The sequence below is a fragment of the Xiphias gladius genome, chromosome 21 (assembly GCF_016859285.1).
Source record: "Xiphias gladius isolate SHS-SW01 ecotype Sanya breed wild chromosome 21, ASM1685928v1, whole genome shotgun sequence".
NCBI lineage: Eukaryota > Metazoa > Chordata > Actinopteri > Istiophoriformes > Xiphiidae > Xiphias > Xiphias gladius.
Window position 1 is genome coordinate 30,611,151 of NC_053420.1, and position 14,686 is coordinate 30,625,836.

Genomic DNA, 14,686 nt, shown 5'->3' on the forward strand with positions numbered 1-14,686 from the left:
CACAAACACATACACACTCATACACATATACACAGAGTGGAGTGGCGTGTTAGGGACAGAATAGCAGTAGAAGAAAGAAAAGACAGGAGAAAAGGTCCAGACAGAGAGGGATGTGTACAGGGTTAAGACAGATCGACAGAGGAACGATGTGCAGAAGAAACCCCACAGCTTGCTGCAGCTGCAAAGCAAAGCTACACATAGCACTACACTGAGTGCCATTAGTATTGTAGATTGTGCCTACCACCACAAGACTGTGTGTGTGACTGTGCGTGTTATCCAGTGGATTGATAGGTATTAGAGCACGTTAGTGGCACATACCATTTTATTGTGGATGGAAGGGGATACAGGGTAGCTATGGTGGTATAATCCTTGGCTTAAGGACCTCCTATCACCAGGGTAGTCATACTGAAGGAAGGAGGAAAAATAAAAAGGAAGGAAGGAAGGGAGGAATGGAGATAGGAATGAACAAAAGTTGTTAGGGTGGAGTAAGGTGAATATGGTTGCAGCCTATGAAAACAAAACATCAGTCTCTCATTCTTTCTTTCTTTCACCCCCCTTGACTATTTGAAATTATTTTGTACCCCTATATCTCATTCAGAGTCTTTGCAAACCTAGATTTTCTGGAAATGATGTGGGCATTCAGTAATTCTAATCCTCAGTAACACAAAACCTTAATTCAATCTAATTAACAGGACAAACATGGGACAAAAGCTTGTCCCCATCAAATTATGATATCTGATCATTAAGTAACTGTCCTAGATTTTAGAACAAAAATTAAAATAAGTGAGATGTGGGTTGTTGCTGTAACAAATAAGACTGTCACGTTGAGGTTGCAGTTTTATATCCATTGTGCAATTCTACACACACTCATCACTCACCTTCGGTGAGCTGAGAGATCTCCTCAGGCTGTAGACCGATGGATCAGCGTAGATCATGTCGTCCCTCATCCTACCTGGAAAACGATCAAAGCGGGCTGATAGTGATCGAGCCGGCGAAGCAAAGTTGGGTGGTACCGGTGAGTAGGGCCCCCCCGATGATGAGGATGGTGACCTGGGCACAGACCTGGAGCGTGGCTGGATGGACAGGCGCCTCATGGATGTTTCCATTCCACCATAGTATTGTGGCCCCCATGGGTCCCTGGGCATCGGGGATCCATACAGCTGATGAGGTCCGTCCCTCAGTGAGTGACGCTTCTCCTCGACATTCCAGCGTCGATCGTATCCCCCCACAGCAGATACAGAGCAGATGCTGTCAGGTCGGACCCCTGGTGCGTACAGGGGGTATTCCTCCACATACCGGGGCCCACCGGGGTAGCCATAGTAGTCAGCTGAGACAACTCGGTTCACTGGGTAATAACGAGATGGGCTGAAAGGACAGGAAAACATGGAGATTATTTCCTTATCAAAAGTCATGTCGAGTCAAAATAAGATTGAACGCGATGGACCTACAGTTCAAGAGTATTTAAAGCTGCAGCAGTTGAATTTTATTCATCAAGTGTAGCGTCGTAATTTTGCTCAGTAAAGGCTAAGCTAAAATGCATAATGAAATCCACTGACCTTGTTATTATAATATACAATCAATGACGCCTTTATTTATTATGCATGTGGAAATTAAATTAATTAAAAAAGCCACTTTTTAAAACAAATGCTGTAAATGAGGCATTTTGAAGGTGTAGGAAATATGTTTACATATTTAAAAGATATTGTCAGACCCATTTTCTTCCCTCAAATGAGCCCATGAGCTGTGCTGTACTGTGGTGCTCAGGTAAATGACTTCAGTTTTGTCAGGATGGTCTGGATCTCAGCAAGGTTATGGTGAACTGAAACTTGAAATCCCAAGCTGTGATGCAGTTTAAGGACATTTGGTCCTTCTGTCCTTGTGTTTCAAAGTTGCCAACTAATAAACTGTGCTCGAAATGAACATGCCCCTTTGGGTAGAAATGTTATGCCATTATACCATCTTCCAAATTAGTCAGATAGCATAAGTTTTTGTGTAGAGAAAAATTAGACAATTCCAGTGAAAATTGGTGCCACAGTGTTGTTGTTTTTTAAACTATAACTATGAGTCACTGAAATCAGATGTGACCCAACCTTAACCTAAGTGCTTTAATAACAACTGTGTCAGTTTAAGGTCACTGTAAATGACTTTCCATACAGAAGCACCATCAGAGTGTTTTCCCAAGACCACTAAGGCATCAGCTGAAAGACTGCAAAGACCAACACAGAAGAAAACCTAAAGAGAGATACAGGTGTTATGTTTTGTCCTCCTTTCCACTGATCTACCTGTTGATGTCCTCTTGGGAGGCCATGCCCCGCCGCTGGTTGACCCACTGCTGCAGCTGGGCCATGGAGCTCTTTCTCTGGGCTACCCTCTCTGGAGCTGTCCTGGGCACAAAGCCCCTCCTCAGCACTACATTCTCCTGCTGCTCCCTGGGGTCGTGCAATGGGCCGACACCCCCCTCTGGGTTTCCCTGAGCAGGATGATGTCCACTGTGACTCCTGGACAGAGGGTGTTTGCTATTGCTGTTGTGCGGCATAATATTGGAAGGGCTGTAGCTGCCCCAACCATTTGGATGGTGATTTAGGTGAGGGGCGTGATGATGACCGGTTCCTTCCCTTTCATCTTCAATTTCTCCTCCACCTTCTCCTCGCCCTCTGTCATTCTTTTTTCCCTCCTGATCAGAGCGGGGAGTAGATGGTGGTAGTGTCTCAAGGCTGTTGACCCCATTAACTTTAGGGTGGGTGGGCAGGTCACCGTCAGTTTCATTGTGTGTTTGTGTGTGTGGATGCTGTTGTGGGTCAGGTGCCTTGGTCACCATAGTGTGGCTAGGATCAGCTGTGGTGTCCGAGTTTGTTCTGTGAAGTTTTAAGGAAAAAGAAAATATAAGAATCCCCTAAATCTGTTATTAAGAATTAAACTTGTACATTTCTCCTTTGAGTATTGTTCTCATGCCAATACCCAGTTGGTCCAGACCAAGAAACAAATGATCCATTACTGCCTTTTATGTCTGGTCCAGTTCGACTTAGATAAGGACAGACAGGTAACTCAGTCCGTGGACAGTTTTGGTGACAGCTTTCCTTCATCATCAGCACAACACAGGGCCAAGAGGCAAGTCTACCTCCACTGACTGATAGCCGGTCATGCTATACTCATCTACATCTTAAGCAGTGCTTGACTTGGGCCAGTACTCTGACTATGTGTATGTTACAGTTGTATAGTCAGATGACTGATTATTTTACCAATACAATCTTCCGTTGTCCAAATCTTCATTTTTTGTTTTGTGTTTTCCGAGTAGACACTATCTAAAGCCACTGTGCATTTCTTTCCTATCAGCATTGTAGCTGCACAGTGGGGTTATTACTTGCGTATCTTAGGCCACTTGTGCTCCATGCTACAGAGCCAAATGCCTAGATCAATTTAATCTTAAGTTTGTTACATATGCTATTCACCAGTAACAATTGTCATTTCTGTTTACTATTATCAAATAGGCATAAAATCCAAGGGATGTAGACAACCCAGAACATTTGCTTCTTATTCAAGTCATCCTCCAGAAGTGTTCAGTTTTGTAACTGGGTAGAAAACAGTCCTTGTTAAAGATATTTTCTAGATGTAGATGTATGATGTGCGCAAGACATGCAAGCATAAATACCATAAAACAACGTTACTGCCAATTGCAGTGTCGTTGCTGATTACACCACCAAATGGTACTGAAGTAGAAATGTATAAATCATATCCTATGCATAGTAACTTTAAGACACAAATAGTGTATACTATCCTGTACAATATTGCCCTGAATGGAAATATGGGGCAGACTCAATCAAATAGACTCAGGAGAACATGATCGCCTATGCGTATGTACGGTATGTCCTGTATGGCATGGTGCGTGTACAGGAACAGCACCTCTTTGTTGGCTGCATGTTGAACTCTGCAGCCTCGCTCATGGCTGTGATCCACTCTTCCTGCTCCTCATGGCTGTCTGTGCTGAAGTAGTACGTCCTGGTCCCAGCGTGCTCCGCCTGCATGCAAAACACAACTGAACCCTTCAACTCCCCACCCTCACCCTCCTCCTCCAGCCACACCTGAAGATGGAGACAAAACACAGAGAGGCATCACGTAAGTAACACAGTCTTAAACTGGTCAGTGTTAACACTTCACTCAACATCCTCATCATCTTCATCAACTTCATCTCCTCATGCAGTGAAGAAGCATGATAGTAAAGATATCCAGGCAAAAGGTAATTCTGGTTTATTTTAGTCATTTCTATCACTTATGGTAACAATGCCTTCACCGAAGTAATTGCTGAGATCTTGGAACTTGATAAGACGACATGCCCTTGTTTCTAATGGGTCAAGACACACAAGCATTCAGACCATCAGACAGGCTGGAGTTTATCCAGATTTTCCAGTGAGTGCATCTGAAATTTTGAATAATCCTTTATTACATGAGAAAACTGTGAGAGCACAGCTACTGTAAAGTAGGTAAAGTTAGTCAAAGTTAGGTAAAGTTAGTCAAAAAACGTGATGGACTTTTGCAGCAGACAGCATGAGGGTTTGAGGATAGAAGGTGTCATATACTGTACAGAATGCCAAGCTTTTGATACTGGACTTTATAAATAAAATGGATTTGACTTGACTTGAGTTTACATAATAATTTTACAGTTCACGTCCTTACTCTGTCTTAAGAGGATTGTTTCTAACCTGTCTGATTGTCTGACTGCTCATGTTTATTGTCCAGACTTCTCTTTAGCAATTATCTTGCTGAGTACGATGTTGTTGCTACTGATAAAATTAGCGGACATGACTACAAAAATAAGACCCAGCTTGTGATAAACCAGAATGATCCTTTAATGATATACATGCACATGGTCGACTCAAACTCAGTTCACAGTTGAGTTTTCAAACATTAGGGATTTTGGAAAGGTGGTATTGGTAGCAGTAACAAAATCACAGGGTGTACCTTTGACCAATAGAGTGGGTATGCAGTCATTATCCGAACAATGAATCCCTCTGAATGCAGGTATCCAACTAACATGCAGACATGCAGTACAACAGACACCATCATGCATCCTTTGCAGACAGGACAGTTAATAAAAAGACGAGTAGCAAAACATCAACACTGCACCTACTGTATTTTTTACTGCAACAGGAGATGGCGAGGGCCAGCAGACCTCACAAGGGCGGGCAGAGGAGGAAGGGAGAGAAGAGAGTGAGGGGGGGGGCTAAGGGCTGTGGTGTCAAAGGTCACTGGTCACTGCTAATGAGCGTGATGCCAGGGCCTGAATATGTATTCTTCAAGGATTCAGCGTTCTCTTGTTAGAAGAGGAAAGCTGGTTGGGAACACCTGGAGCCTCTAAAAACATTACATTGCAAAGAAGATCCCTGTATGGATGTATGAAGAGGCCTGTTAAAAGACCAGCTAAAACAGTTCATAGTAGCATTTACTTTCAGAACATTATTTAGGTTTCTGATGTTTTCATACCCATAATCACTGTGAGGGGATATACATTTTAAATACAGACCGCTGTGCACTGTCAGCACCTCCACCTGGACAACTGACAGTTAACAAAAACATTAGCAATCGTCTCCCTATGATACTAACTGTGCATAAGTCACTAATAAAGGACAAATCTTGTGTGGGTAGACCATAAAGTCTGGAACAAGGCAAATGTGACCCCATAGACACTTAGACACTGAACTGGAATGAAAGCAGCAGTGATGCTGTCTACTTATGTAACACGTAAGCCGAGGCAGTTTCTGAAATGTACCACAAGAGGGCAGCACACAAAAAGAAGTTGGACAAAGCTATCACTCACTCACATTTAGTGAGGATTAGCTGTGGCTGCTTTCTCTGACTGATTCACCAGTCATTAAGGGATGAAAAAAAGCCTCTGCAAAAAACCTGGGATTCAAGTGCCAAGTTCAGACGTAAAGATCTGCTTTCCTGACTGCACTTGAGCTGCCAATTGCTGTAAGACAGAACTTGTTTCCTGAAAGACTTGTTGAGAGCTTAATGTACACGGATCCTACACTGATCAGTGTCTGTTTTATAAATAAAACCTCGTTCTTCAACTCCAGATATCAGATAAATGTGTTGGAGGAAAAGTCTACAGTACCCCAGCAAAACACCCAAGTACCAACAATAACAACATAGCCACTCAGTACCTGTCATATTAACTATATGGCCAAAGGTTGTAGGTTTGGTCAGCGCCATATCCTAGGCATTAGAGTCAAAAGTAGTCAGTCCTCTTTTTCTGCACAGCATATTGTCTTCATTTAACAAAACCCCACTGCAGACCTTCCATGGGAACCCTAGGCAGAGCAAACATCCATGTTGATCCACACAAATACTTGCTCCTACTTTTATCAGTTCCTAACCAACAACACACTTTATCAGATTTCTGATAAAAACAATGACAGATTTTAGTGTGTGTGTGTGTGTGTGTGTGTGTGTGTGTGTGTGTGTGTGTGTGTGTGTACGGCATGTAGGAGGGGCGATACTGCCATAAGAGAGCAGGAGGAAATTATGTCACTGATAAACAGGAGTCATTTCCTTCCACGGTGGAGCATTCTGAGGCTCCGCCTTCAGCAGTGACACAAGTTGATGTGATTGGCTAAAACGGCTGTATCACAAGTGGCAGCAGTAACCTAGCAACAGAGGTGGAGCTGGGGGAAGAGTGTGTGTGTGTGTGTGTGTGTGTGTGTGTGTGTGTGTGTGTGTGTGTGTGTGTGTGTGTGTGTGTATGCGTGAAGCTTGCCTCCTTCATTGTCCTACTTTTGTTAATTCTTTCAGGTAGCCAGAGAGGGAAAGATGGATGAAGGAGAAAGGAAAGGTGACAGACATCAACATTACTGTATGTCTCACACTTCCCTTCTATTGAATCAGAAAAATAAAATTATTTTGATAATTTATTATTATTTTCTATTCTGTGGAGCAAAACAAAAAAAAAGGAAATAAAACCAATGTGAAAGAAGCAGAAAGGAGGAAACAACGAAAAAAGAAGGAAAAGCCAAAAGACAACAAAGAAAATGAAAAAAACAGTTGATCAGATGAGAAATATTATGAGAAAAGAAAAAAAGAAAAAGAGGGAGAGAGTAACAGAGCAACATAGGAAGAAAGGAAGGAACGATAGATATTAATGGAAAGATGAATGAAGGGAGGGTGAAAGTAAGACAGATGGAAGGAAGGAAAAGTGAAAGTTGAAATAGACAGTAAAACAGTGAGAAAAGAAAGAATGAAAAGGCAGGTGAAAACAAGGGGGAAGAGAGGAAGAAAGAAAGAAAGAAAGAAAACTCAAAGTAAAAAATAGAATTAGAAAAAGACGATGAGACAAAAATGTCCAGTCAGAGAAGAAAGAAAGAAAATGGAGAAGGAAAGAAATGAGGAAGGAAAAAAGCCAGACAATTATCAGATGAGGAAAGACAGTGAATAAAAGGTATGGATTGATTGCTAACTCAGCAACACAGCACGACAGTTAATCTCACATCCAAAATGAGAACGACAACATTTGCCTCCCAACAAGAAAACTGTGTCACTCTGAACACACTGACCTAAAAAACCCTAAGAACAGGCAGCATTATAGTATGGATCTCTACAGTCTGGGATTCTGGTTTCATTTGATTTGATTAATACAGTATTTGGCATAAACCAAGATTCCATTACAGATATGAATCAGAAATGCTGCAATATGCTTGTTATTCTAGTAAAGCAGTACAAAACCATACATATTCACTATACATACATGTATAGGATAGCTAGAGATGTAGAAATACGGCAGTGCTAGTCACCCCTGTCTTCTACATTTGGCCAAAAGTTCTCAGCCACATCCCACTGTCTGTCCTCTCTTCAGTCCACATGGGGAGAATCTTTTTGCAATCTGATCCAACCTGACAGTCTTCCGTTGATTTGTCCAGACATCCAGCATTCATTTTGTCCAAGAAGGACATCTGATCATAAACTACCCACCGAGAGTAAGGTGGAAGGAAAAGTGACTCCATCCTGGGATAGATGGAGTCACAGACTGGGAGAGAGCAGTGTGTAGGTGATGCTTCCCTCTAAGGGGACATGTGGACCCAAACCATGTCAGCAAAATGCGCCCCCACAGCATAACACTGTGGGGGTCAAGCATCCAGCCCTGCACCGTTCACTTGTGTTCACCACACATGCATTCACCCCCTTGTAGAGAATATGGTGAAGGACGACTCATCTGACCATATCACTTTTTTCCACATCTCTGTAGACCAGTGCCTATGGTTTGTGCACCACTGAACTCTCAAATGTTCATTCATCTTTGTAATCAGGGCTGTATGCACTGCAGCCCTACTATAATATCCCTCTCTATGTAACTGACGGACTGTTCTCACTGACACAGTCTGATCACGTCCTGCATTGACCTTCTCAGTCAGCTGAGGAAGAGTTGCTCTTCTGTTTTTTTCTTATATGTCGCACTAATGCACCAGCGTCATGGTCATTAAATGTGTGCTGTCGAGTTTCCATCCCTATTTACCGATGTCTCTCCCATAGATCTAAATGCAGATGTCACTTTAGTCACTGTGTCTATTGAAACACCAGCCAGTTGATCAGTCTGTGACTAAAGCTCCTTCCATTCTTGTCCCAACAATGAACCTTCTCTCAGAGTCACTTAGAACTTTTCCTCCTGCCATCTTGATACAAAATCATAGCAAATTCAACTGGGCCTGCTCAGCATTTTTATACATGCCACAGAGCACGATTGGATGTTAACTGGTTAATTGTACAGTGCACACGCACAGTGCACCTGTGTGGAAGCACCTGCATTTGTAATTTATTCAGGTTTTTCCTTTCATTTGTCACCTGTTTGATAATAGTCATTCAAGTTGTATGTAAATATGTGTAAAATGGAGTGTAAATATAGAGGTTCGGTGGTGATTCAGTTTGATTGGTCAATAAATGCATTTTGTGTCAAAGCACTGAAAAGTGATCCACTCAGAACTCAGTAGAGAATTGTGAGCTAGCAATTAAAAAAAAAAATCTGTGACACACTGCCACTGCCAGTATCTTGAGAACCCTCTTGTGAAGTTATTCTTTTTTTATATTCGTCTAAATAGTAAATAGTTTCTGCTGGTTCTAATAAGACTCTCAAGAGCTTCCTGTTCAGCTGTGAGATGTATGTGTGTGTGTGTGTGTGTGTGTGTGTGTGTGTGTGTGTGTGTTTGTGTGTGTGTGTGTGTGTGTGTGTGTGTATGTGTGTGAGTACACGGTGTATCTGACTAGTCAAACATGCACTCAGGTCATCAGGCAATGCATCCCTGTCATTCCCTGTCATCCAAGCTTACACACACACACACACACACACAGAGAGAGAGAGAGAGAGAGAGAGAGAGAGAGAGAGAGAGAGAGAGAGAGAGAGAGAGAGTACTGTGTCTCATCTGTCTCCAGATGTCCCTGAACTGAGAGTTAAGTTTCATGACACTGAACCTAACACTAAGAGGGCGGAGGTACAACAACAATAAATCCATAGTCATTTAAGATACTTGCTACTGACTGGCTGATAGATGTCATTAAACATGTATGATGTAACACTCAAACAAAGTTCCAGTCAACAGTTTCATCATGGTGCTCATGCTAAACATAGCAACACTATGCTTTGCGCTACCTTAGCAGTTAAAGTAAGTTTTCAATTGAGACTCTATGTTGCACTAGTATGTGTAATGAAGATGTGTTACTAAGAAAGTCCTTAACCTTTTTTCTGTCCTCTCAAATCAAACTTCTCTTCTTAAATGATGGCCCAACAATTTAAGATCAATTCATCACTGTCTGACACCCAGCCCCCGTCATCTATTTCAACAGGAATTACATAACAATAGTGAAGTAATGGGACCCTTTTTGCAGACGTTTAAGGTTGTATTCAGACCAGTTACTCTAGCTGTGTGTAAAAAAACACAGCCCCCTCATTCATTTCAATGGGACAGTGGTGGCTTTGGTCAAAACACACAGCTAACCAACAAAAGTTGAATGCAATGCAAAGTAAATGTGGACAGTGTAATTATAACTGGTAACTGCTGAAATGACTATCCAACTAAAATCTTAATATCTTGTCTGATCGTATTATACCCCACCATGTCCAACTCATTGATCTATTTCTTTCTAACAGGCCTTGTAATACACAGTAGTCTGCCACATGGATTTGACTGATGCACATTTGTAATTTTTCAGGTTATAGAGCAGTTGCACAGCACACTTAATTCTGTAGTGGCCGCAGATGAAAACGGCACACTATATATCTTGTTATTTTAGTCTAGCAGCTGGGCAGAGTGCAGGCCACCATCTTCTCTCGTTCTCTTTCAAGTGCACACGCTACAACAACCCATGGCCTCAAACTTGTCAACAAACTCCCAGAAACTAATTGGTCTTCAAAGTTACGTTGTGGAAGTAAAGGTTGTCGTCACCTGGATTATGTTCACAGGCAAAGTTTTTCTGACTGAATGAAGCAGTATCAATGTATTGCACAGCAGTCGCAGGTAGGCGGTCCGGTTGGGCATACAAAACGCAGGACTTGGGTGCCGCTTTGTGGTTGGGTTAGGCAACGGAAAGGCTTCCAAATGCACTGTCTAACCTTTGTGTGGAATGTGCTCCATAACCTCACCCTCTATCAAGCCAGAGTGCTGTGAAAAGTGGACAGGTTGTTCCAAGTGCTGCGTATACAGGTCAGTCATTTTATTGACACTAGGAAGGATTCACAGTTCATTTTACAGATGCACAGTCATGTGTATCTAACTAAGTCCCCTTCAGTCAATGTTAGTGAGACTTATGACCACTGAGGTGCGATTTTTTTAGTTTTTCGATTATGACTCAGTTGTGTAGCTCAAAGTTAATATATATATATTATTTCATCCTCGCCCTTTAATTCAGTATTGTTCACATACTTGCCTATGTACATTGTATGTACCTGGAAGATAAACAGGTATATCCACTAGAGGGCCACTATCAGGGCTGAAACCACGAATATCTTTTTTGAGAATATCTTTTTTCTACTGAACTCATTACAGTTTATAAATGTATAACAATGCAAGCACTGCTACAAGGCAAAGCTGTCCATTTGTCTGGGTGTGACATCGTAAAAAAGGCCCTGTGTATTTATATGCAGTGGTGGAAGTATTGCGATCCTTTTTTTGAGCATCTGCTTAATATCTATTTACAGTAAACAGACTTAAAAATTATTATCAGCAAAATGTATTTCAATGACAAAATGGCCTCTGTAAGGTTATATATATTACATTATAGATATTATATATTATTATGTTATATCACTGGTCTATTACTACAGAAGCATTATCGTGTAAGCAGCATTTAATATTGCTGATGAGGAGCTTGCTCTAATTACTTGCGTCATTTGAACTCTAATAATGTATTGCATATAAGGTGATGTGACAGTTTGTGTAGGATATTTCAAGTGCAATATTTCCCCCTGAAGTGTAATGACAGGAGTCATTTTGGTGCTACAAGTATAAAGTAGCACCAAACTGAAATAAAGTACAGTATGGGTACCTCAAAATTGTACTTAAGTACAGCACTTGAGCAAATGTACTTTACTAAAAAAGTTACTAGCGTTGTGCTGATGTGCTGTAGGGGACATAAAGCTGGTGTCACCTGATTCAAACATAGTTTATGGCTGTGAGATTCCTCTGTTACCTTCTAGCTAAATTATATGGTTCACTTGTTGCCACAGCAACCATTCATCCATGTGCATTTGTTCTTGTGGGGGGGCTTTGAGATCAATTGCATTATTTATGTTGTCTTCTTGATTTCATTTGCATGTATCAGAAATGCCACTCGCAAAGGAAAGTCAGAATGAAGTGTGTTTAAGATATTAGATGGTTTGTGTAACTTTAAATACTTTACACAGTACATCACATATATATGTATGGACTTGGAAAGAAATTGACATCATGTCATGAAACTTTAACATGAATGTTTTCATAAACCACTGATGCTGACATGTTGCACAGAGCTTCATCTTGAAGTTCTTGTTCTGAATATACAGTGTATACTTGTGTCATTGTGTGTGTGTGTGTGTGTGTGTGTGTGTGTGTGTGTGTGTGTGTGTGTGTGTGTGTGTGTGTGTGTGTGTGTGTGTGTGAAAGAAATTGACATCATGTCATGAAACTTTAACATTAATGTTTTCATAAACCACTAATGCTGACATGTTGCACAGAGCTTCATCTTGAAGTTCTTGTTCTGAATATACAGTGTATACTTGTGTCATTGTGTGTGTGTGTGTGTGTGTGTGTGTGTGTGTGTGTGTGTGTGTGTGTGTGTGTGTGTGTGTGTGTGTGTGTGTGTGTGTGTGTGTTCATCGAGATTGCCAAGTCCAGCCTTCAGGAAATGCTGTCAATGCAGCCATTCAGAAGGCAGAAGCAGCCAGTGTGAGCTATTGAAATGCTTCCCTGGCTGTCCTCACACACACAGTTTTCACTGTGCAGGTACAGCATATGACTAAACACACCACCACAACATCTATACTGAGTCGTACATACATGGTGTATATACACTGTCATTTAAATTTTACTTCTGTTCACAATCTGTGCTGTTAATCATTTCCTCATTAATTCAGCAGTAATCAGTTAACCTTGAGCAATGGACTTTATGCATTTAGTCTGAACACAACTTTAGACAGAACAATCATTTTGACAATCCAGCTCTTCTTTAAGTGGCAATCAGGAAGATTTTCATTTGAATAAATGTCCGTCACGTCACTATCTATCGCCGAATGAGGTAACACAATGGTGACTGAGCCAACGGCCCAATGATTTAAGTACTGCAATATTCCCATATTATTATTATTAACTGGGTGTCTGTGGCGACATTCCCAGAAAAAGTCCTGTATTAAGTTACTGCAAATGCAAATGGAATATTTCCAACTGCTGAAGCTTCGCATTAAAAGTATGTAAATGACTAAACACGAGTTGACTTTTATTATAAAGTAGTCACAGCAAATGCAATGTGTTTGTTAGTGAGCTAAGCCCTTACTGCATTCATTCATCAAGACTGCATCTACAAAACAAAACAAGGGTCATTTTAAGCCTTTTATGGACAGTGGATCAGTTTGAAATATTGCAGGGACTAATGGAACAAGAAGGAGCAGCCACAGTGATCCGTTACGTGAAGAGCTGCAGGTGACAGGCTGCACACCTCCAACGTCTCAGCCAGGTATCCAGCTCCTGTCACTGTGCCCTGCTGTTAGCAGACTCAGGCCGTGTGCAGCAGAAAATCAGATTACGGTTGTTCACAGAGTGATGGAAAAAGGACAATTATTCCCTGACTCCTTTATAAAATTACAATAGCTTGTTTTGCTGCCCCCAGAATTATGTGATCTGTAGCACAGCATTTGCTGTTACCAACAGTAACTACAGGTGTCGCCAAGTCAACCAGGACTGAAATCTTCCACTTTAAAGCCTTAGGTGATGGGTAGTAGTTTGTCCTGAGGGTGGTGCCAGCAGAAAAGTCCCGGAGTGTCAGGGTGCAGGAAACAGTTGGAAAGGGTTCCTCCTCCGAGGAACGTGAATGTGCTCAGGATATTTCATAATGATTTCCCATTAGATGTGTGCTCTTTATGAAAAATGCCCTGAATTAACTTCTGTTATGATTTGGTGATATATATGACTTGAACTGACTTTTATATTTCCTACAGACGGGTGACAAATTAAGGGTAAAACCAACATAAAGTGTCTTAGGAAGGTGTTGGGCTACCACGACCTGGAGAACAGCTTCAATCCTCCTTGATTCTTCTACATTGATTCTCCAAATCTCTGTAACTCTGCTGGAGGGATGAACACTATCCTTCCAAAAGATTTTCCCTCATTTGGTGTTTTGATGATTGTGGTGGGGAGAGCTGTGTAACATTTTTGTCCCATAGGAGTGCAATAAATACCCCCCACCTCTCTTTCTGTCTCAACCCGGCCAATCAAGGCAGACAGCCCCCCCACCATGAGCCTCTTACTGTTCAAGGTTTCTACCTGTTAAAAAGGAGTTTTTCCTTGCCGCTGTCGCCAAGTGCTTGCTCATGTGGGAATGTTGGGTCTCTGTAAATATAACTATAAAGAGATAGCCTCTGGTATGATTTGGCGCTATATAAATAAAGCTGAATCGAATTGAATTGTATTTTCATGGACTCCAGAGTGTGATTCTTCATGTTTTTGCTGACCTACTGCTCTCTTTCGGTGCCCCCATTAGTCCATTTTTTCAAATATACAAGAAAAATCAACCTTTAAACCAGATAGCCATGAAACTTCCATTAACTTCAAACAAAAGAAAAGCCATTATTGAATGGGCAGACAACCATGAACTTAACTCGATGGATGGACAACCCCATGAAATGAGCTCTAACATCATCCTTAGGAAAGACTTTTAGCCTAACTACTAGACAGACTCTAACAGTAGGTGCACTGAATACCAGAGCCTCCTAGGACACAGGGCTCTTGACTTGATTTAATTTAATGCTAAACTCTCTTTGAGTTTAGAGCATTTCCCATTTCTGTGTTTGAGAGAGGATCAGCTAGTAGTGGATGCTGATGAATGTCGCCTCAGTCAGTGACATGAGCACAAGGAAGGAGAGAAAGCAGCACAAAAGCCCCAAAGGAATGAAAACTCATCTTTTTTTACAGCCACCCGATAGTTCTGTTGAACTGTTTTGCTGACAGGAAGGGTGAGG

General features: G+C 41.5%; 1 protein-coding gene across 10 annotated transcripts in view; it reads right to left on the minus strand.

The window, feature by feature from the left end:
• The window catches only part of plekha6 (pleckstrin homology domain containing, family A member 6), a 94,636-nt gene that overhangs the window by 24,878 nt on the left and 55,072 nt on the right, over positions 1 to 14,686 (minus strand). For 8 of the 10 annotated variants that reach the window (XR_005709808.1, XM_040159206.1, XM_040159200.1 and 5 more), the window contains 4 exons: positions 3,901 to 4,079; positions 2,283 to 2,855; positions 879 to 1,365; positions 319 to 405 (listed from right to left, as the gene is read on the minus strand). Coding sequence is in view for 9 of the 10 variants with exons in the window: in XM_040159206.1 (XP_040015140.1) it covers positions 319 to 405; positions 879 to 1,365; positions 2,283 to 2,855; positions 3,901 to 4,079 (1,326 nt within the window). In the remaining variant the exon portion in view is untranslated. The remainder of the gene's footprint in view (positions 1 to 318; positions 406 to 878; positions 1,366 to 2,282; positions 2,856 to 3,900; positions 4,080 to 14,686) is intronic. The other 2 variants (XM_040159201.1, XM_040159202.1) reach the window with 2 other exon arrangements.